The following is a 22,742-nucleotide window of genomic DNA, read 5'->3' on the forward strand; positions in this document are numbered from 1 at the left end:
CCCAGCGTGATGGGACACTGGGAGGGTGAAGCCTGCTCTGGCGATACGTTCGGGGCTCTCCTGGGCTGTTCCCTGCACCAGCGTGGGCTGGTGCTGGAGGTGGTCATGCCACTGTGGGAGGGGTGGCGAGGGGATCCCCATGGGCAGTGGGAGGGCACGGCAAGGCCCCAGGACCCCACGGGGAGACCCCTGCTCTGGGGTCTGTCCCGGCATGACTCCATTGTCCCCAGCCCGGGAAGATCTGAGAGGGGCCCCACAGCTGGCAGCCCCCAGCCTCAGTGTCACCCACACGTTGTCTCACCAACCGCCGGGGTGCTATTAGGGAAAGAACAGATACACTCCCCTACTTTCGGTGTCTTTTGATGAACTTTAATTAACTCCGTGGTGCTGGCTGGGGCCAGGTATTGCGGAGGGATTCCTCTAGTGCCTGCCTCACTCAGAGGTCCCTGTCGTCCTGCGGTCCCGAGAGATCTGGAACAACAACACAGGCAGTACCGTGGGGACCTGGTCCCGGCCAGGTGCTCCCCTGGCCACCCTGCTCCAGGGACCCGTTCACCAGCGATCTTCCCACAAAAAAAGACATCCCAAGCAGCAGGATCTCAGTAAAAGCCCTCTGACCCCTTCCTTCCCCATCTGCTGCCTTACCTCAGCAAAGCAAGCTGTAGCTGTCACCCGCAGTTTAACTGAGCAGGAATCCAGCCACGGCAAGAGGTTCTTCACCAGACAGGGCGAGACGAGCCCAGCGTGGAGCAGGACGCTGCGCAGGGGTCACAAGCGAGGGACACACAGTTACCCAGGAAGGCCACAGGCCGGGCCTCCAAAATTCACTTGCGCCGATGCAGACACTATTCTTCAGCTCCCAACGGCTTCCCGGGCACGCCGGGAGGGTCCCAGCGGCCATTTCCCTGGGCACAGCCCTGCAGGAGTTGGCCAGATGCATCCCTGGGGCTCTTACCTGCTCAGGAGACGCACCCCCTCAGGGTGAGCCAGGGGGTCTTCCAGGCGAGCCCACACTCCCTGATTCACGAGCAGCCGCGTCCATTTCTGCGCCATGCATTTGCCCAGCACCAACTCTATAGCTGAAAGGAAAATCCTGGCAAAAGAAACAAAATGCAAAATAAACAAACCCAATCAAACAAAACAAGTCCAAATAGCACCACCACCAGAAACCCCAAGAACTCTCAAATTGCAGCAGGTTAGGGGAATACTGATCTGCAGCAGAGCTAATTACCCCTGGAATGATGCTTCACAGCCTTCCAGACTGCAGCTAACGACACTGGCATTTTCTTCATGCCCCAGACCCACCGAAGCAGAAGAAAACCCACGCCTCTAGACTGACTCCACGCTAGGTGTCAACCAAGGCCAACACCTCATACCTCTTCCCACCAGCCTTTGGCCAAGAATGACGCCAGCGCCCGCAAGAGTCACTGCTCCAGCGGGGGTCCGTTGAGGGAGTGCAATGCTATTGTGCACGCAAGGGTATGCAGGAGGCAAGAGGTCGGCCGTCCGCAGTATGAGCTGCGTAAGACCTTCCTGCCTGGGAGCTGGAGTTTCTCCATGAAGGAAGAGAATTAAAACCAACCATGACGACCGCTTTCCACATCTAGGAAGTGGGGCAGGCGAAGCCCTCCCTCAGCCCCACAAAGGCACATGCCTTGGCACGGGGAACTGAAGCGAGCCCCTCCATCTGCCCCTTCGGCTCCTTACCTGCACGGCTTCTCCACATGCATTTGGCACTCGAGGAACAGTTGTCTCCAGCTGCTCATGAGCAAAAGCTGCCTCTCCGCACCCAGCATTTCACTGGCCCACCTGAGGAGGCTGGGAAGGAGGTGGGGAAGCAGTTGCCTGAGCTCCTCCGTGCTCCTCAGGGCAAGCACCACCTCGGAGATGGCACGGGTGATCTGCAGAGAAACATGACCAAGAACCACCTGTTCAGGGAAGGCCTTTTCCCACCAGCCTGGTTCCCCCGCCTGCCCGGGGTGGGGGGTCACTGTCCGCAGTTGTCACTCCTGCGACAGCCTTGTGGCTCAGGAGTACCAAACTGGCCTGGCTCCCCACACTCCTTGAGGCCGGCCCAGCACAGCGCCCTGTGAATCTCCGTGGGCACCTGCAAAGGGCACCTGACTCCCTTGCGCCCAAGTGTGAGTGAGCAAGCAGATGGCAAGCTGCAGAAATGCATCTGCCGTTGAACGTACCGTCAGAGTCTCCCGAGCAGTCTGACAGTTGTGCCGCTCACAAGTGGAGGAGTCCGTCCCCAGGCAGTTGTTTCCTGCTCTGTTTAGTTTCTCCACTAAGCACCTCAGGATCCGAATCCCAAGGATGCTTCTCCCCAGGCTCCTCCACAGCTCCACCGTGTCACTGCAAGGGAAGAGATGTTCACCCCTGAGCCTGTATCCTTGCGGTCCTGCGGTGCCCTCAAACCTCCTCATCTGCAATGGGGCTTACAAAGCCCCACTCACAGCAGAGACACAAGCACGCAGTCTTGTAACACTCCAGACTGCTCGGGCAGAAAAAAAAGACCTGCTTCTCAGCCGGACCCTGCCAGGGCAAGGAAGCTGCAGGGTCCCTGTTTGACTACAGTGCGGAGGTGGGTAGTGCCCGTACCTGTCCATGAGCAGACTCTTCTGGAGGAGACTGCTGATTACAGGCTCCTGGTGAACGTGGGTGAGGAGAAACACTGCACGGAGCAGGAAGGGCCTGTGGGTGCTGTGCTGCATGTAGCTGTAAAGGGTGTTCAGGATTTTTGGCACCTGAATGGAAGAAGAGGAGAAAGAAGGGCTCCTTTACCCCCTCCTGTGGGGCCCAGACACAGTCATTCGGCACATGAGCGATGCCTGCTCCCTTGACACAGAGTCCAGATCCCCCTCAAAACCTCATGCCTTCCACCCTGCCTGACCCTGGCTCACATCTGGAGCCCAGTGTGCTCTTGGCAATCGTGCACCTGCATGCACACACGCACACGCATGCACACGCTCACACGCACAGCCTCGGTCGCTGCACGTGCCTGGGCCCAACCCTATGAGCAGCTGCATGCCCTGTGTGCACACAGAGGACACGGACCCATTTCATGCTCAACGCTTGGCTAGCTCTCCCCATGTGTCCGTAGCTATGCAAGACCATGACCAAACACGCTCTTTGAGATCCCGCAGATGCCTTGCAGGGCCCCTGCAAGGGCACGTGTCTCCTTCCAGAGGAACCCCGTTCTTCAGGGACGCTTTTCCTTGCCTCTGCCCTCCTGAGACTGAGTTAGTCTGCACTGCTTGAGCCACTGATGGCCCTAGAGCCCAAGTGGAGCGCAGCAGAGCGTGAGCGGAGGAGAACAGGAGCCTTGAAAGGGCAGGCACAGCACGAGGCCAGAGGCTCCCAGGCTACAGATGGGCAGCAACTAGTGGCTAAAGGGCAGGCACCTCACAGGCTGGGTAACACCACAATCGGGGAAAGCAATGAGAGCAATGAACAACTATGCAACCTGTGGAAAACCTAGCATGCCCAGCAAAGCTCAGAGTAGATGGAATTGGGGACCAGTGAAGAAAGAGAAGGGTGAGGTGGGTCCCAGGGCAGGGAGGACTGACAGTGACCCCAGAGGAAGGGGAGGAATGGCAAGGCTGGTGCCTCCCAGTGCCTCACTCATGGGAAGGACCCGGACCAATGGCAGACTTTGGACAAGAAGTGCCCATAGCCTTGTCACCAGCTGGAGCAGGCACCAGCAGCGGGTGCTAATGCACGACCCGGACCATCAGTAGCCCCTTGGCTCGGCACACAGGCGGCGTTTCTTGAGCCCACGCCAACTGCACAGGGTGTAGTGCAACAGCCAACAGGAGAAAAGACAAAGTCTAATGGAAAAAAAGCTCTCCTTTACCTCCTGGACTATCTCCTTTCTGCATTCCACCAGGAAGATGAACACCCACTTTCTCACTGCTCTTGCACGTCGGGGCTTGACATGCAGCAAGCTGTCCAGGATGGCGGTCAGAAAGTCCACAGCCTGTGCTGCAGGGATGCATCTGCAAACAGCCTGGAGAGAAGTCAGGAACAGGAGAGCCCGCATCACAGCTCTGCCCCAGCGATTCCGAAAGGAAAGGAAAGACAACTCGACGGGACTGTTAGTTCAGCAGTCATGGAGGGGCCGGTCTCTTGACCCTCCTGCTGTGCCTACAGTGCTCTTTACATCTGGTGCAGCTAACCGATTTGGAAGTGTCTACCCCCTTGTTGTTTGCTTATACACCAAATTGGTATTCTGACAAGAGCACTCACGCACACACACGTGTGTGCAAACGCACACATCATGGTGTCTGCTCCAGGGTGCCTAAAGGACGGTCTTGCCTCAAAGCCTCCTGCTACTTGCTAACAACAGCTGTCCTGGACAGCCCGCTCTGGAGACAGAGACTCTGGAGGGGAGCAGCGAGACGTGCAGGAGCCCAGGAGCTGGGCCCCCACCCCACTCTTTTGGGGCCACTTACCTTCGTTATTTGGGTACAGGTCTCCGCGAAAGTCTCGGCGTCCGGGCTGTTCAGCTCCTCACAAAGGCACCGGATCTCATCTGCCTGCGGCACCTTCATGCTCTTGGCTGGAACAAACAGCAGGAGAGAAGAGGAGTCACGTCTACAGAAAGCCAACCTCTGGCCCCAGATACCAGTAAAGGAGAATCCCTGTGGTGGCAGGGAAGGCCGCAGGGAAGGCCACAGGGAAAGCCAGGGCCCTCCTGAACTTGGGGCAGCGGGATTTCCTGAGCCCGATAAATGGCTGACAAATCCCGGGCTGCAAAGAGCCCTCTTCCTCCTTGAACATTTGCTGGGGCTTCAGGGTTTCAGCAGCCTCTGCTCCTAGCAGCTGCGTCCCCTATTCCCACACACAGGCCACCATCGTCTCTGGGAGGCAGGAAACCTCCCTGTGACTTCCTCAGCACAGGCAGACCCTGCTGCCTGAAGAGGAAAGGGTGCAAACACAACCCTTTGCAGCACGCTCTGGGCCTGCAGCTCAGATCCCTCCTCCCTGCCCAGTTTGCTCTGGGCAGCAAATTGCTTTCCTCTCTTGTGCTCCACAGGAGATTTCTTCCCTGCCAGGGATGACTTTGGAGACTGCCTGGGTAGCTGCCTGTCTCTCCAGGCTGAAGGCAGGGAGCAAGGGGGAAGGCACCCTCTGAAACGTCGGGGACCTCATCCGAGCGAGTTTTCTGACCACCCTCTGTCTCTCCTGGACCGTGGAGAGGGACAGACGTGGAGGGGGACAGTCCCCAGCATTGGTGACGATGTCCTGCCCTCAGACAGCAGTGAGGGATGGCCCTGACCACCCAACCTCACGCACACCCTGGGGAGGTGGGACTCAGCAACACTCTCTCAGGGATCCTTCCTGAGATGGGCAGGGAGGCAGAGGGCTAACAGGGTGGGGGCACAAAACCAGCCAAGCATGTTGCCTCCCCCTTCCCTCCACGGGACCCCGGTGGCACCAGGCCAGGAAGGGAGGGAGGGAGGATCGGGCTGAGCAAGGCTGGGAAGCGCCTGCTCTCCTCACCTTGCATTTGGAGAAGGTAGCCAAGGCAGACCCATGCCCTCTGGCGGCACGTGGCCAGGCAGTTGCTGGTCAGAGACCCCAGCAGTCCCACCAGGGAGCCGAACTGCTTGGAGGGACATCCTCTCTGCAGGGGACAGCAGCAGGAAAAAGGTTGCAGGCAGCCCCAGCGCCTGCTCGCCTCTACTGCCCAGCCTGCTCCCTGGGCAGCAACCAGGCAGAAGGGCAGGCAGAAGGGCTGCCCCGTAATCCCAGGGGCCCCGAAAGCCAGCACCCAGCCGGGCAGGGCTCCTTTCCAGGGCCACGAATGGTGGGAATGGGACATCAGGGCATGCAGAGGGTCCCTACTCACCATGAGCTCACATCGCTCCTTGCAAGCGCCCAGCACGTGGGTGCAAACCCGCAGGGCTCTCTCCCGCTCCCATTCTTTGGCTGAGGTGAGCCAGCCCTTCAGGACCTGGGGCAGGGGGCATCTCTCTCGCAACAGGAATCTTTCTCTCCCCGAGATCCCTCTCCCTCTCCCTTCTTCTCTGGCCCCTTCCTGGCGCATCCCCCGCCCCACCAAGCACTGGCCCTGCAGCCTTCACCGCCTTGCGCTCTGCAGCCGCCTCTGCCCTGCATCAGGTCTTGCTTCCCTGCTGGCATTTCCCTGCTCCGGCCTTCCCCCCAGGGCTGCTCTCGCCCAGCTCAGGGCTGGCTCTTGGCTTTCCCTCCACCAGGGCCCACTTCGCTGCCTGTCCTGAGGCTGCAGTGGCCGGGCGCTCCTGACTCCCAGCCCCGGCCAGATGCACAGCCCCAGAGCAAGGAGCCAAAGCCCCATTTGTCTGGAGGAAAGGTATCCACCTCCTATCACCCACTAAGGTCTCGATTCTCTGCCCTGGCAACGCTTTCCCTGTTGCCCCGTGGCTACTCACGTGGACCACGTTGCGAAAGCAGGCAGAGGTCTCCTCGGCCTCCAGAAGGGTTTCTATGAGGTGGCCCAGATCTTCCATGGCTCTCCTGTGCAGAAGCTAAAAGCAGCAAAGGAGAGCTGAGGCTATGCATCATGGGGGCTGCCAGGGCATGCTGAGGTGGGATCCTGACCCAGAGGTGGGCAGGCACTGGCCGGTGGGTACCTCCATGTTCACAGCTGCCCTCACACTCTTCCTTCCCCTTTTCATCCACTCCTCAGAAGGATGGGACAAAACACTCTGGCAGCACACTGCCAGCAGGTTGCGATTTTCCTTCCTGCTCAGAGGCGGCCTCAGCTTGCTGGCCAGAGGAAAAAGGGAGACAAAACAGAAAGGGGATTTACTAGCCCTCTCCAGGGTGGTTTAAACCACAACTGAGTCCCTCCTAATCGAGGGCCCCAAATCCAACACCCCCAGCCCATGCCAGCGAGCACCGCCTTCAGCTCCAGCAATGCCTACCTCCTCCCAGGCAGCAGGCAACCCCCCCCACCAGGTTAAGGAACCCCTGGGGCTCCCTTCTTCTGGGAGACACCTGCAATGGGGAACACCCTCCCACTCCACAGCCCCAGCAGCTCCTGGCCCCGTGCTCAAGCTGGGCTGGGGCACACTGGGAGCGCCCAGAGCCTGGGGAACAGACCTCACCTCAACTCCTCCAGGGCCTGAAACACTCCATACACCAGGGAGTCCCAGGGCTCCCTCTTCATCCAGTCCTGCAAGTCCCAGAGACAAGTGCAGAGTTGGCAGCGGGCAGGGACACGGGACAGCCCTCCCGCCGCCCCGGGGACAGGCTCTGCTGCCAGGCCTGGGCAGACGCTGCCCCATCTCCCCCATGGAACCCCAAAGGCACTGCAGGAGGGACCCTGCTCCTCAGCCACAGCCACCCAGTACCAGCACCCAAGGGCCCCACCAGCTCCGGACACAGCTCTAGGAGCTCGCGTGAAGCCGAGAGACCACCGTGCCTCTGGGGAAACCAGGCTGATGCTGCAGCCCAAAACTCCCCCGTGTGACGGCTCCAGCTACGGACACTCACCAGCAGGGTCCGCGTCGCCTCCTGCTTTGAGGGGAGCTCAAAGCTGCCGCAGTCGCCCACAGCCTGGATGGCACAACTGACCTCGGCGATGCTCTGCACCAGGGCGAGCTTGAGCTGCAAGTCCTGAGGCCAAAGAGAGCAAAGCACCCCTTGAACTCTTTGAAGGGCTGCGAGGTGGAAGAGGAGCATGGGCAGGGGGAACCCACGGAGGGCTGGCATCTGGACGTTGAGGACAAACCCCTCCTTGGGAGGTCTTTAGGAAGAGACCGCCCATCTCGGTACACCCCGGCCCCGAGGGGCTGGAGCTAGGGCACCCAGGCATCCCCACCTTACGCGCCCTGTGCTCCTACCCTCTCTTTATCTCTGGAGAGCCTCAGGATATTGCCCATGATTTCTTTATCCACGCAGGTGAGCAGCTGCTCCTTGGGGGCATGCAGTGCAATGCCGCTGTAGGTGCGCATGAGAGCAGCACGAATGGTCTGGGTTCTCTCCATCTTCTGCCGCTGCCGTACCTGTGTCGACAGAGATGCCCTGAGACGTCAGCCCCGGGACTCCTGCGGGCTCCTGCGGCGGGCTCCTGTGGCAGGCCCTGCCCCGCACCCTCGCCAGCTCCTTGTTTCCCCCAGCACCTCCCAGCAGCTCCCCAAGCTGTGAGTGCTGGGGCTGGGAGTTGTTCCCACCCTGCAGCTTGAGTTGTCTCTCTCGGAGAGGGAGGAGGTGCAGCCAGCATCGCACACACTGCTGGCTGTTATACTACTGACTCGAGAGGTCGGGGAGCTGTCTGGAACCTTTCTGCGGACAGGTACCCGACACAGCCTGTCACGGTCCTGCTCAGAGCCGTGCAGCCTGTGTGGGTCAGTGGCGCAGATGAGCCCGGTCTGCTCACCTACCCAGGCCAGGCCGCGCTGCTCTCTCTGCAGGGCCCCGCCCTGCCCAGAAAGGCTTCCCCACGGCCCCCAGGTGGGGAGCAGAGCCAACGAGACCTCACCAGGCTCCTGCTCCCAGCCCTCAGCTTTGAGGAAGGGGCAGAGTGTCACACTGTGCCCACCCCCTTGTCACCAGCTCCTGCTGAAGTTAAGTCAGGGCAACGTGGCTGCAAGCAAGCAAGCAAGCAAGCAAGCAAGCGCGCGCTGCAGCTGCCCCAGCTGGGTGGCTCTGATCCACCAGGTGCCAAACCCCATCCTCTCCAAAGACACCTCAGGGGCCCCAAGGCCAGGATGTCCCCTCTGAAACACAGGTCTCGGGTAGCTCTTCCAAGACGGTTAATCTAAAGGCAGCTGCCACAGGGTGGCTGCTGCAGGTGTAGAAGTGGAAAGAAGCCCAAAAAAGGAAAGCCAACCAGCAAGCCCCTCGTTCCTTTACCTTCCAGTCCGTGGAACCCTGGTAGGACCAGTCTCTGGTGAGAGCGGCAGAGAACATAGTCACCGTGTCCAAGGCCAGGTAGAAGTGGCTCTCGGCAGCGTGGGACACAACAGAAATCATTCCCTGCAACCACGGAGAAATGGGGAGTCAGTTCCAGTCCAGGCATTCAGCTGTGGCCAGCGACAGTGGCCAGGCAGGACGTTGCAGCAAGCAGGAAACAGCAGCAACGGGGAAAGCAAGGAGGTCTGGAGCTGGGCCAGGAGCAGCCCTCCCTCTCCCCCAGGAAAATCCAGGGGATGCTCAGGACAGGAGCATCACCTCACCTTGGCCTCAGACAGCTCCACAGGGTTTGTCTCCTGGAGGAACCTCAGCACCTGCCCTTGGACGTGTCTGAGGTCCTGACAAGCTGCCAGCACCGTCCCAAGAGCCTTGTACAGGAAAAGCTGAAAGAGAAGAAGCCGAGCCCGAGATGCAGTCATGGCCCGACCTGTCAGGAGAGGGCTGGCCCTAGATGGACCCCACCACCTCCGGGAGCAGGCAGAACCGGCCACGATGCCAGGCTGTGGCCAGCCGCTGGGGCAGCCCAGGGGAAACGTCTTCTGGGGACGAGGGAAAGGAAAGCAGTGAAATCTGCCTGTGTGGGCAGAGCACCAGCACCAGCTCCAGCTCCAGTGCCGGGCAGGACACACACCTTCTCCCAGGAGCCGGCAGCAGAGCTGCCCAGCCACTGGCTCAGCTCCTGGCTCAGGCCTACAGTCCAGGCCTTGTCGTCCACGGGCTCCAGCGACGCTCGCAGAAACTGGTGTGAACGGGAAAGGAAGCGAGTGTTCCCCTGACTTTGGCCAGGGCCCTTTCCACGCCCACGTGTCCCAGGATGCTGCGGGGGAGAGCTGCCAGGAATGGCAGTCTCTTCCCCCACCCCACCCAACCCTCTTTTCACCAGCTTCCCTCTCCTCCTAACGCCTCATGTGAGACCCCCCAGCAGGCCAGACTTAGAGGAGGAGGCAGTGCTAAGGCGCGTGCCACAGCGTTAGAGGGCATTGGCCATCAGCTGTGGCACGTGTGCAGGCAGCAGTTCCTCTTGAGTGGGCAGGCACCTACTGCCGGGGGAGGCGCAGGGTGCTCAGCAGGTGCCCCCACCTCCTGGTGCCTACACAGGCAGCCCCGAGCTTCCTCCCACAACTTTGCTCCCTCTTCTCCCCCCTCGATTTGTGACACCCCCGCAAGGATGCTGTACCTTAAGCACACGGCGCTCCCACTCTGCAGAGGCCAGGGAGCTCTCAGTTCTGCCTAGGAAGCAAGAGGAAGCAAGAGCTCTCGCAGCTATTTAAGCTCACACCAAAGGCGAGTCCGGCGCTCTCCTCTGCAGTCTGACCTCCCAAAAGTCCCAGGCCATCAGGCTAGAGAGGGCCTACGCGAAAGCCCTTGCGAGGCCAAAGACACAGGAGGGATCCCAGGGGCGGTCGTCAGAGGCATTGACTCAGTCTGGGGAAGGACGCACTGGCCACAGCAGGTCCCCACTGAGTGACTGCAGCTCCCAGAACAACTCCAACCACCCAGTCCCAACACACGTTTTCTCCCGAACCACCCATTGCCTTTTGCCCATTTCCAGCCCTTCTCCCAGGCTACTGCCGAGGACAGCTGCTGCAAACCTCGCCTGGCCTGGGGACTTGGTCCTCCAAAGCCGAGGGCTGCACGCCCTCCAGGAGCACCAGTCCCGTCCCTCTCCCAGACACCATCCTTGGGTGATGCCAAGACCTGCCCTCCAAGGGGACATCAACGGCCCCGTCCATCCCCTGGGCCGAACTGATGCCAGGGGACAGCTGCCCCCAGCCTCAGCACCGGCTCCCTGGAAGGGGAAAGGCAGTAGAGCAAGTGCTGGGGAACTGGGGACAATTCCCTTCCATCGCGCTGGGCAGCTGCGTTTTCCTGCCCCCCTCCCTCCCCTCCATCCTCTCCCTCCCCACCTGCACTTTACCTTCCAGGTACTGCAGCAGGAGGGGGATCTCGGTCGCCCACGCCGCCTCCAAGCCTCTGTGGATCCTGCCGCGGAGGGCCTGAAGCAGCTGCAAGGCAGCAACTGCGTGTTCGCGGCTCGGGTAAGGAGCTGCCGCCACCACCTAGAGGAGGGCAGGAGAGAAGGGTCGCTCCTGCCACCAGAGCCACAGCTTCTCCCAGGAGGGAGCTCGGTGCCGCTTGGCTGGCAGCAGGCAGCCGATGGCTTCACCCAGGGTGCTGCCAGCCCTGAGAATGGAGCGGGATCCCTGATGGGCTCGGGCATGCTGCCTCCTCATTGGGGGCTCCCGGCGCTGGCCTCAACAGCATCTCTACCCCGGGATCTCCCACCACCCCTGGCCAGAAAAGCTCTTTCCCCAGGGCCCCGCTACTCACCAGCAGTCGAGCCAGCAGGGCCTGGGGAGCCGGCAGCCGGGCTGTGGGGAGGCAGAAAGGCTGGGTGAGCCGACGAGCCTCACGCCCCCGATAGCGCCACACAGGGCGGAGGGCTGAGAGCAGCTGCGCTGCAATAGCACTGGCTAGGGGGCTCCCCAGGGCTGCCCAGCAGGAGATGAAGGCAGCTCCAGCATGGCCAGGAGCGAGCCCTGGCTCACCAGGAGAGCGCTGCGAGCAGGAGAGCCAGGCCTCTGCGCCAGGCAAGGGGCCACACAGGGCAGAGCCCCTTGTGCCCAGCAGCAGAGCCTGTCTCTGCCCTTTGCTTTTCCTGGGCTCCCGCTCAGGGCTGGTGGGGCGCAGGGAGACGCGGGCTGGCCTGACCCCTGGCCAAACCCAGCAGCAGCACTCGCTGGGGCTCCTACCTTGCTCCTGGGAGTCCATGGCATCCGGCTCCTCCTCCTCCTCCTCGCACCCCGCTCTCTCCCGTCTCTCAACCAGGGCTCGGAGACAGCGGGAGAGCGGGATCAGCATGCCGCTGTACTGGGCTGGCACCACGTACTGCAGCAGCCTCGGCCACAGGAGCTGCAGAGAAGAACTGGGCAATTCGCCACACTGGCATTTTTGTTCAGCACGAAGACAAAAAGGACGGTCTACGTTTCCCTGAGCCTGGTGCACTTCAGCGCAGGAGGGGACAGGTTCAGGGCATGGGGGAGCACACGGAAAAATGTCCTGAAGGCAAGAAGTGGCCACAGCAGCAGGACAGAGGGCAACTTACTTTGGTCATCCCTCTCAGAGTGATGTCCAGTGAGCCCACGATGTCCATGCACAGGGCTCGAATTGCTCCATCCTCCGGGTTTTCCCAGGCAAAAAGGCCTCCTGCCACCTGTAAGACAGAGTTGGCAAACCCCCAGTTACCCTCAGCTCCCAACTGATGAGGCTCAGGCACGCCTCACCAGTGCTCCTCTTGCTCCTGTGCCTGCCTCCCTCCTGAAGGCCAGACGGACCCAGCTCAAGGACCGGGTCCCAGACCCTGGGAAGGACTGGGAAGTCTGGGAGCAGACAGTGCTGCTGCTTGTCTACTCGGTCCCCTGGGGCCCAAATGCTGCTGTCGTGCCACCAAAGCAGAGGTGAGGAAAGTGCCCTTCAGCAAGGCTGTGCTCAGTGCCAGCCCTGGAGGCAGCACACCCAGCCCGACGGATGTGGAGGAGCACCCAGAAGCCCTTTCCTTTGCCCTGCTCCCAAAGCAGAGCCTCCCCGAGCCTCAGAGCGACACACATGGATCTCCCAGCTAGAGGGAAGGTGCGGCCAGAGGGAACGTCCTTGGCGAGTCAGCGGGAGGCTCGGCCATCCCCAGTTTTCACCTCCTGGGCACCCAGCTGAATGCTGGGAAATGCTCACCACAGGGACTGCCAAACGGCCCGTCCCCTTGCCAGAAGGGATGTGGGGCCCCAGACTGTTACTGGATGGGCAGGGTGTGCTTTGGGGGGCCAGAGCACGAGAACACCACAGAAGGCTCCTCTAGCCAGGCCCACCTGTCTGCACTGGCTGTGTTTTGCTCACCGTCCATCAGCATTTAAGGATGGAAGATGTCCTGTCCCTACAAGACCCTCCCTTTGCAAGGCGGCTTTGCCAAAGGCGCCTGTGGGCACAGCTCGGCACCACAGTGCCGGCTGGCATGCCGAGGTGTAAACCCACATCATTCACTGACATGTCCACCAACACCGGCACAGACACCCACAAGGAACGGCCATTCAGAAGCGGCTCTGATGGCAGTGCCAGTGCCGATGGCTCTGCAGCATGGAGCTCTCCAAGGCCAAGGGCGCCGGCAGGAGCTCTCAGCACGGTCCAGGCGCTGGTCAAAAAAACCAGCCCTGGGTGTCCTGCTCTGCCCTTACCAGTCTGCCCGAGGTCCGGCTGAACTCACTGAAGATGTGCCCCACATCCCATGGCCAGCAGCTCTGGGATCCAGAGCTGAGCAGCTCCCTGATGAACTCCAGAACTGCCCTCCGCACCTGCCAGGGGAGAGTGTGGTTATGACCCTCCTGTTCAAAACCCAAAGGGTTTGTGCCTTTGTGGCTCGCAGAGAGGTGGCAAGGCCACGGCAGAAGCTTTCGCTCCTGGCGTCAGGGCTGGGCTTCAGCACCAGGCTGGACGGGCATTTGCCCCGCAGAGCGCAGAGACCTCCCCGCTCCGCTCTGCCAGGTCTCCCCAGGGACGAGCCATCAGCCGCCACCTGGGCCACGCGCCAGCACTTCCCCAGGCCCCCTGGCTCTGTCCCAAGGGAAAGGGTTTCTCTGCCTCCCCTGGCGGCACCCTCCCTTCCCAAACCAGTTCACCTGGGCACTGGGGTCACTGCACAAGGAGCGCATGGCCTCCACCAGCTGGGGCAGCTTCTCTCTCACCGCAGGTGCTGGAAGAGATACGGAGAGGTGTGCATTGAGGCAGAGCCCCAGTGGCAGAAGGGATCCCCTGAAGCTTCCAATGGGACAGAAGAGCGGGGCCCGATTGGCTTCATGGGAAGCAGTGGTGTAGCCAGAGCAACCCCACTTCCAGAGGCACGGCTATTTTACAGGGACCGAAGGCTATGGCAACACAGAGAACAAGAGAAACAGCACGGGTACGAGCAGCTCCTGTGCAAAGCAGCCCACCTGCCCGCCCACCAGCCTGCCTGTGTTACAGAGCTTGGAGCGTCTTCCCTGGTGTGCCGGCATTTCTAACTGCCGGGGGAGAGCCCTGTTGCGGGACGTCAGCTCGGCTGGGGGACCCGCTCTTCGCAGCTCCCTTTGGGTGCAGGTGCACCACTTTCGGCCCGTTCCTGCTGTCAGCCCAGCAGCCCCAACCCCTGCCTTGCGTCCCTGGTCTGTGGCACTGACCGTCAGCATGGACCAGCACTCCCAGCAGGCCCAGGGCTGCCACGCGACCGGCCTCACTCCCACCGCTCAGCTGGGAGTGCAGAAACATGCCTGTCTCCTCGGGGCGCATTCGTGCTGTGGGGAAGAAATCGCATTCTGCATCAGCAGGCAGCTGTCCCCAACAGCCAAGGACAGGGAGAGAGCTGCCACGGCACGGCGGGCCATCGCCCAGTCTCCTCTCCTTACCCTGCAGCATGATGCAGCGGGACAGCACTGCCTTCTGGGCCGGGCCAGGCTCCTCGGTCACATCAGAGAGCTGTGGGAACAAGGACCATTTTAGAGAAAGTGGCATCAGTGCTGAGAGGGACTGAAAAGAAACGGTGCTCTCCGTTCTCCTCTCCCTGGGCACTCTGGGCATGGGACCCGCAGCCGAAACCCAGCCCACCCCACGGTGGCCCCGGGCACACGCAGAGGTTTGCGGCAGCCCAGGCTGCCCGGGAGCTGAGGCTGAGCAGCGCTGAAAGGCTGCCCTCAGGGTGCTGGCGCTCCAGAGTCCTCCTGCAACTTGGCTGAGAGGGAAATGGCTGTGGGAACCTGGCTGCCCCTCAGGCCCGTTCCAAACAGCCACGATCAGGCCTCCTGCAGCCTTAAGATGGCACCCGGATTGAAGTCCTGGCGTGCTCCGGGCCTGCAGGAAGGTCCCAGTGGAGGAACGCCCTGCTCTGCCCTGCCAGCCGGCAGGTCTCTGCCCTCCGTGGCAATCACGGGTGCAGGCCCCAGGCTTGTGGCAGGGCGCAGGGCTCCCCTTACCTGGCGGTGCACAGCGGTGCTGATGGCAAGAGCCATGCCCTGCGGGATTGGGGTCTGAACTCCCTCCAGCATCTCCAGGACATAGCTGAGGCTCTACAAGAGAACGGGGGGGGAAGAGGAGGCTAAAGTCACCTAAAGGCGCTTGGGAAGGGAGAAACCCAGCACATCTGGGATAAGGGGAGCCCCAAACATCAGCTCCCAGGGAAAAGCCCGATGAGCAGAGCAGCATCAAGAGGGTCTCTTTCCTCAGAACGGAGCCCGGGCTTGACAACTCAGTTTCCCACTCATCAGACCTCGCCAGTCGCCGCATGGGACTGGACATGGCCCTGGGCATTCGGGCAAAGCTCCTCCTGCACACAGAGCCCCAGGGAGCTGGCAATGCCTCCCTTCCTGAGCAGATGAGCCCCAGGGACTCTTGCCTCCCTCCCGCCCCGCCCCGGGTTTCTCCTTTCTTGCCCAAAGAGCCCAGGAAACCTCAGGCCTCCTCTGCTCTTCCTGTTCCTTCTCTAAGGGCTTCCCAGCTCCTCCTGGCACCCCACAGCTCCCCAGTGCCTCTCTTAGCATTCGCACAGACCCACCCCAGCAGCCACGCCGGGCCCTGTGCAACATCTCACCTTGGTGAGCCGGGAGGTGTCTCGGACCTCCTGGTATTGCTGCAGGAGCCAGAGGAGCTGCTCCCAGGTGTGCTCTCGGTGCTGCTCCTCATGCAGAAGGACCCCCAGCATGGCAGCCACTGCCCCGAGGACAGCCTGCTTGTCCTGAAGAGGGAAGGGAGAGGCTCCGCTTGGAGGGCTGAAGGTCTGCCTAGTGCTCAGCATCCCCTGGACACCGGTCTGCCCTTCCCACTGGGAGGGGTTTCCCTTTCCCTTCTGCCCTGCAGAAGAAGGGCTCGCTCCAGAGGAGAGAGAGCACTTCCCCACCCTGCTACCCCAGCCCTCCCTGCAGAAAGGCCCCAAGGCTCGGCTGCTTCCTGTTGGGAAGCCCCCTTCCCCTCGGCCCTCTGCTCGCACCCCACTGGGCACAGATGGACCCAGCGCCACGGACATCCCTGCTGCAGCCCCAGGTGTGGAAAGCAGCACTTCTCACCTCTTCCTCCTTGCAGTCCAGCCAATTTGCCACCACATAGCGGAAGACCGGGTAAATGGCTTCACAGAACTGTGCTACCCCCTTGCGAGGGAAGGGGCATTGCTCCCAGCTGCAGAAGTATGTACTGACTCCTTTCGACCACTGCTCCAGGACTGCACCAGGACAAAGGAAAAGGGAGCATGTGAGAGTCTGCAGCGGGGACGGTACCTTGCATTCACACCCAAGCCTGCTTTAAGGACAGTCCCAGGCTCGGCAGGGCTCAGCCCAGGACTAGGCTCCGGATCTCTGTGCTCTTGAGGTGCCTGGATTCAAACACCCCACCGTTTCTCTCCTCCTCACAGCCATCGCACCTTCCCTTCCCTTCCCTTCCCTTCCCTTCCCTTCCCTTCCCTTCCCTTCCCTTCCCTTCCCTTCCCTTCCCTTCCCTTCCCGAGCAGGGAGTTTAATCCCAGAGGGAAGCGGGGGAACAGAAACCATGGGAAGGGAGCCAGGAGTTTCTCCGTGCAGCACTGCCGTGTCCCGCCCACAGAAACCTCCTGGCCTTCCCCCGCGCCTCCTACACACTCGCTGCAGTTTGGGATTGCTGCGGGCTCACACCCACCACGTCCCCTCTGAGATCACATGGAGGCATCGAAGGCCGCCCCTGCCCCTAGGACCCCAGCCAAGGAGCTGACACTCACCACTGCAGACGGCATGCAGGACCTCGCCGCTCCCCACCTGGGTCAGCACGGCACGCAGGGCGAGCAGCGTCATTCCCACAAAGGGGATGCACCGCAGGGCTGCAGAGGAGGCAGGGACAGAGGGACCGAGAGGGTCGGTGAGAGACATGGGAGACTGGGGTCCATCCCTGCCAGGGCTGGGGCTGCTGGGCCACGCAGGACGTGCCGGAGGGCGTGGGACGGGCTGCCTTCCCCAGGGGGGACACAGGGAAGCCCTTTGGGGAAATGGGGAGGACGGTGCGGGGCCAAGACCCCGCAGGTTTGTCTCCAGCACCTTCCTGCCCTTTGGGAACTGGGATCGGGCTGATAAGGCAGAGCTGCCAACTGGCCCTGGCACGGAACAAGGAGGCACGGCAACTCTGTAGCCCCCCAGTTCAACACAGGGCATTTAGGGAGGGGGAGGATCCCTTCTCCTTGTTATCACAGATCTCTACCCAAGGCCCAGGGTGCCATACCATATCTGCGGGCCATTTTGCCCAAGGTGAGGAGCACAATCTCATCAGGGACCTTCCTCATGGCCTTCAGGTGGCTCTGGAGCTCAGACATGACAAAGTGGAAGTGGGAGCGGGCCAGAGCTACCAAGACGTCACTAGCAGCCATCTTCACGTCACCTGTCACACCCTGCAAAAGCGTCACAGGTTAAACACTCCGGAGAAAAAGGCTGAGGCACTAGGGCAGGCTGAATGACCCCATCTCCTCTGCAAGACCCCTCGGGACAGCTGTGCTCGGGGCCGAGCGGTTGCTGCCTCTTGTACCCTGGGATAGGCGAGATGAGGGAGGCTTTTCCCCAGAGCAGCCCTGTGCTGCTGCCCCCTCACCCTCTCCATGCAGATGCCAGGAACAAACTGCCGCAGACTCAAGACCCCCCTGGGACCTCTCCGTGGGGCTGGTGGGTTGCCACGGCTCTTCCTCAAAGCAGGACAAACAGTGTTGAGCTTGAACCCAGCTGTCGCTCAGTTAGAGACAGCCCCGAGTCCGCTTCTCTACACACTTCTCTGCCTCCCTGTGGAGTGATTGCTAGAAGTGACTTACCAGTATGTTCCTTGCACCCCCTTGAGGGAAGGCAAAACCTCCAGGGTGGAATGCAGTGGACACGCAAGGAATTGGTTCCCTAATAATTCTCTGTGCAACGTAACCTGCAACCTTAGATGTTAGCAACACCAAGGGAGTTTGGTGTGCTGACCCTGAGAGAAGTAACACGGAGGGTGGAGTGGGGCGGAGACGCCGCGGCCAGTCTCTGTGCTATTATCACAGGGATAGGGAACTGGAACGATAGGAACGGTAGGTCCCTGCATTGAATCCATGGAAGCAAGGAGGTAAAATCATGGGGGTTCTGTCGACCTACCGCCCTACTTCTGATTTATCTCCTAAGTGCCCTGTCCTGGAGTACTGACATGCAAAATCACATCCTCCGGGTGAACTTTGCTCATTATAATACCAAAACACACCTCCATCCCAAAAGCTACCCGCCTCCAAAGTGCAACCACCCCTCACTGAGCCTGCGCTCCGAATTTTTTTCTAGCATGTCCTTTTAAAAGCAAAGCGAGAGAACTTAATACCAATCAAAGTAAAGGCATGCATGACTAGAGTCACTCGAGCTCCACCTAAATAGGAAAACAGTACAAAAAGGCCCAAAGAGAGGGGGACTGTTAGGGAAGATACCGTCGTGGACAAGTTGGGAGGACATCACTGCCTTCTGGGGTCAGTCGACAGGCTGAACCTCTCTTCCCCCCAGAGGGACACCTCTTGGGTGAGATTCGAACACTCGGCTGTACCGAGTGCTTTCCTGGGAAACTTAGAATTCTTTAGAGCTCTTTCTCTTCCATAATTTAACGCGCTTGTAGTCGACTGTATTATTATTGGCACGTGCCTTGCAGACAGTGTATTTATCATCGGCAATCCAAAAGAACCTGTACTCCTGTTACTTTAATAAACTATTCATTTATTCAGTTATACTATTCATTAAAATCTAGCCATCATAGCTCGTTGAATGCAACCAAGCTCCTTAAGTCTGGCTGTGATAGTTCATTGAACGCAACTAAATTGAAAGTACAGTGCGCTATTTGTGCATCCGTAATCGTGATAGTTCAACACATTGAACGCGACCGGACTTAAAGTGCTGAATTGGGCATCACCCAGAATCTAAGCCTAGCCGCCCCCAGCCCCTCTGACATCTAAGGACAAGCTGGAACGCAAGGGGGTTTATTTTCTGCCTAAAGTCTTTACCCTTGAACACAACACTCCCCTCTCCAAATTCCCTGTCATGATGAGTCCCCAGAGCCTCTCCCTTAGGACCTCTACTGGGTCTGAACAACCGAGGAGCACCCCTGCACCACTCTATATTTCCCCAAAACTAGGGGCAGAGGCAGGCTGCTTGGGTGGCCTTGAAAGAGAACAAGCTCACCTGGGCTGCTCGCATGTCACTCAACGCCTCTGCCATCAGGCGGTTCACAACACCACTCGTCAAACAGCCGTCGCCTCCCCACAAGACGCTCTCCAGCTCCCGGTATGTCTCCACTCGGTCACCCTGGGGACGGACCACAAAGGGGAGTGATGGGACTTGCTTTGCCCTTGTTCCCAGGGAGCCACGACAGAGACCTGCTGCCCCCCAAATCATCTGCATGACACAGGCATGAGGGATGAGTTGCAGGCATCGGTCAGGACAGCCACGGGGAACAGCAGGATCTTCTGTGGCGCCTCTGACACTGGCAGAGAGTCAGACAGGGAGATCGACTCCACCGGGGCAAAAGGCCACGTGGGAGCCTGGGCGGTCACTCCTGAAAACGGGGGATGGCGGAGGTCAGGGGGAAAGTGCCGGACAAGGAAGGGTGTGACTGTTCACTCAACTCCTGTGATTTTGGCTAACCCAGCTCCTGCTAAGGCCTGGTGTATGCTGGGAGCAGCATCATTAGGTCAAAGCGAGAGCACCGCGTAGGCAGGACGGGTGGCCCGAGAGAGCTAAAGGGCCATGATGCAGCCATTAGCAGCTGCGGATGGCTGCCTCCGGCAGCCATTACCTTTTGTCTGGCAGTTTCCTCAGAATCCACTAACGTAAGGAAATGGTATAGACCCAGCCTCCAAGCTGGAGGGTATAAAACATCAGCTTACTCAAAAAGCTTTTGAAGCAGATCCAACAGCAGCGGAACTGCTGAGGCTTTCATGCTTCCCGGTGCGACACAGGGGACGCCCACACCGTGATGGAGGAGGAAGGGTGAGCGCTCTCTCTGTTGGCTCATAGGTTCATAGCAAAAAAAATCTTTTTTTTGCTCATAGGTGCACGATATTAAGAGTTACAGATTCTAAGTTATGAAACCTTATGACTTGACTGGTGAAGGAGTGAATTCACGTGATAGACGAGTCTGGGAAAAGGGAATTGAGCCCCTGTCATGTTTTATTATTGTATTTCTTACTGAGCTCATGAAATAAAGTTGAAATCACAGCGTATGTTGTCCTGTACATTTGAGAGATCCAAATGGACTGTGACAAAGGGGAAGGCATGGGAACGAGACATGCCCCGAGGAGGGGAAGCCGTGAGCACCCTGCGCCTTGGGGCCCAGTGTTGCTCCTCGCACGGGCAGGAGCCCCAGCACTGGGAGCTCCCGGGGAAACGAGTGGGGAACAATGGCATTAGTCCAGCTTGAGCAGCAGGATCAGCGCCTGGGGACAAAGTGCCTGCAGGAGGGCAGAGGTGCTGTCAGGTGAGACGCCCCTCTGCCACGGCACCCGGGGAAGCCAGGGGCACGGAGGGGAGCCCTCAACCCCCACCTCACCTCATGGTCTTGCAGTCGCTTTAGCAGAGAAGTCCCGACGGCCACAAGGGTAGTGACGGCCGCAGGGACAGTCCCCATCCCCCTGCCTCTGTCCTCAGAACGCGCAGGTCTGGACTGGGAACGCACGCATGGGCAGAGAGCTGCAAGAAAAGAAAGAAATGGCTTTGCTGACTGCAGGGCTTCGCACCAGGGAGGGGTGAGGATCTTCCCAGACTGCCCCAGCACTATCAGCCTGTGCTGGGCTGTACTGGCAAGAGGGAAGTCAGTGGGACGAGGGGAGGGAGTCTTCCCCTCACTGCGGCAGTGGGAAGACCACCCTGGGGGACTGGGCCCATCCTGGGCTCCTCAGTGACAGAACGGCAGCAATGCGCTGCAGCGAGTCCAGCACAGGGGCCCTGAGCTGGCCAGGGGATGGACATGGGCTCCGCAAGGAGAGGCCGGCAGGGCTGGGGCTGGGCAGCCCTGACAAGAGCCGGCCAGCCCAAGTCACCTCTGAGCGGTCCCCAGCTGCCTCACGGAGGGCAGGGAGAGGATGGAGCCAGGACCATCCGGGACGTGCCTGGCAGCAGGATGAGAGGTGATGGGACGCAGCCCCCAGCACCCGGCCGGGACAGACACTGCCTCCAGCACGTATCAGACCCCAGCCTCCCACCAGCCCCTCACCTATGAGTGCTCTCATCCTCCGCATGGGCAGCAGGATCCCCCGGATCGACATACTGCTCCTCCAGGCAAAAGCCATGAGAAACTGGGGCAGCACCAGCCCCAGGAGGAAGATGTAGAGCCCAACCATTGTGACCTCACAGAGGGCTCCGGTGACATGGGGACATGTGGTGGGGACGCAGCAGCACCCTGGGGACCCCCCCAGGCCCAGAAATGCAGGATTTTCCATCACTTGAATTTGCTCATGGTCCTCAAACGGTTTTAGCAAAGACTTTCTCCAGACAGCCCTTCCCAGCTCTGTCCCTGGGAAGACTGGGACTTCTTTCCTCTCTCAGAAGAGAAGACTTTTCCTTCGGCAGGGGACTGATACTGGTGGGGTGTTCCCAGGCCCTTGTGCCTGAAGGCAGGAGTCTGGAGAAGAACAAGCAGCAGTGGATGGGGATCAAGTCAGGTGAAAGGCAGAACATTAAAGCCATTAAGTTTACTAAGAGTAGAGAAATGAGTCTTATGACCATCAAGAAGAAGGAGAAATGTTTTTAGAGCACGCTACTGTTAGTGTCTTTAGTGAATGTAGAACTAAGGCAAATTATGTGGTGGGTTGAGCTCAGGTGGGAGCTAAGCCCTGCTCCCCAAGCTGGGCAGGCAAATCAGAATGAGGAACTGCTGTCAGTTTTCTTTCCTCCCTCTGGCTTTGCTGAGGGGAGTGAAGAGCCTGTGTTTTTTCTAGAGCCATAGGATGCTTTGGGTTGGAAGGGACCTTAAACAAGGTTAGAAGGCTGTGGCATAGGCAGGCAAGAGGGGAGAGCCGTCCCTGGGCAGGCTCAAACCACCAAGCTTTCGGTTAACAGCCGAACGCGCTAACCGATTGCGCCACAGAGACTCCCGAAGTGAGCTCCCTGGGGCTTCCCAACGGCAGGCAGGTGTTTGGCCATTGCCAGGGAAGCAGAGCTTCCTCACGCGTAATGGTGACTTGGGAAGAGAAACACCACAACCCTCAATGCCCACCCTTCACCCTTGTCTCCCTGAACGAGGGACCTCCTCTCCCATGGCATTCCTGCGAGCAGTCCTGTCCCATTCCCTGCCCGCTGCAGACCACCCACCTGCAATTAGCAAAGGTGGGCACCAAATTAACTCCTTCTGGAGTCTTGCACAAGTGCTTAGACCTCAAGAAGCACAAAGGGGCCTCAGGGAGGTTCTCCCCTCTAAGAAGATGTGCTTCCTCAACTCTGGGGTTTCCATCACGTGCGCGTGCCTCACCCGGGGAGATGGGGAATGCCCCCTGCTGTGGCATGGCTAGACAGTGCTCAACGTGCTCCATGAGCTTACATGACAGCTCCATGACAGCTAAGGCACTGTCCTGTAGGGATGAGGAGATATGGAGATTTTCTTCAAAGTTTTGGAGCCAAGACGACACTTTCTCCACTGTTGGGGTATCCATACCTGGGCAATACATCGCTGCCAAGCTATTAGAATACGACGCTGGGGCACCTTGAATCACCTTCCTCCGCATGGCCCATGTGCACAGGACATCCTCTGGATCTTTGGAGACCTCATCATCATCTAGATCGCTGTAGATGACTTCCAGCACTGCTAACTCTCTCAGGCAC

General features: G+C 59.8%; 1 protein-coding gene across 1 annotated transcript; it reads right to left on the reverse strand.

Moving 5' to 3' along the window:
• Window positions 1-349: 349 nt before the first annotated feature.
• On the reverse strand, window positions 350-21,694 carry LOC142026536 (maestro heat-like repeat-containing protein family member 2B). Its single transcript, XM_075019655.1, has 35 exons — window positions 21,139-21,694; window positions 20,476-20,615; window positions 19,110-19,232; window positions 17,161-17,326; window positions 16,667-16,765; window positions 15,987-16,138; window positions 15,515-15,658; window positions 14,901-14,993; window positions 14,337-14,406; window positions 14,112-14,225; window positions 13,575-13,648; window positions 13,134-13,250; window positions 12,014-12,121; window positions 11,661-11,820; window positions 11,239-11,279; window positions 10,826-10,967; window positions 10,085-10,137; window positions 9,539-9,646; window positions 9,171-9,290; window positions 8,848-8,970; window positions 7,836-7,997; window positions 7,486-7,608; window positions 7,098-7,165; window positions 6,621-6,756; window positions 6,420-6,515; window positions 5,858-5,962; window positions 5,509-5,632; window positions 4,458-4,564; window positions 3,860-4,012; window positions 2,605-2,750; window positions 2,196-2,358; window positions 1,708-1,901; window positions 956-1,093; window positions 646-757; window positions 350-471 (listed from the first exon to the last, which is right to left on the reverse strand). The coding sequence occupies exons 1-35, from the start codon at window positions 21,362-21,364 to the stop codon at window positions 433-435; spliced, it is 4,239 nt and encodes a 1,412-aa protein (XP_074875756.1). The 5' UTR covers window positions 21,365-21,694; the 3' UTR covers window positions 350-432.
• Between the last annotated feature and the right edge of the window lie 1,048 nt (window positions 21,695-22,742).

The sequence above is a fragment of the Buteo buteo genome, chromosome Z, assembly GCF_964188355.1.
Source record: "Buteo buteo chromosome Z, bButBut1.hap1.1, whole genome shotgun sequence".
Lineage (NCBI taxonomy): Eukaryota > Metazoa > Chordata > Aves > Accipitriformes > Accipitridae > Buteo > Buteo buteo.

What these genes read in the sequence shown, in the direction of transcription:
- LOC142026536 (XM_075019655.1), bottom strand. Translation starts at nt 21,364, where the DNA reads ATGGAAAATCCTGCATTTCTGGGCCTGGGGGGGTCCCCAGGGTGCTGC. An exon ending in AGTGCTGGTCCATGCTGACG is followed by an intron (nt 13,649 to 14,111) that starts GTCAGTGCCACA and finishes TATCTCTTCCAG; the next exon opens with CACCTGCGGTGAGAGAGAAG. An exon ending in GGGAGCGCCGTGTGCTTAAG is followed by an intron (nt 9,647 to 10,084) that starts GTACAGCATCCT and finishes CGTTCACACCAG; the next exon opens with TTTCTGCGAGCGTCGCTGGA.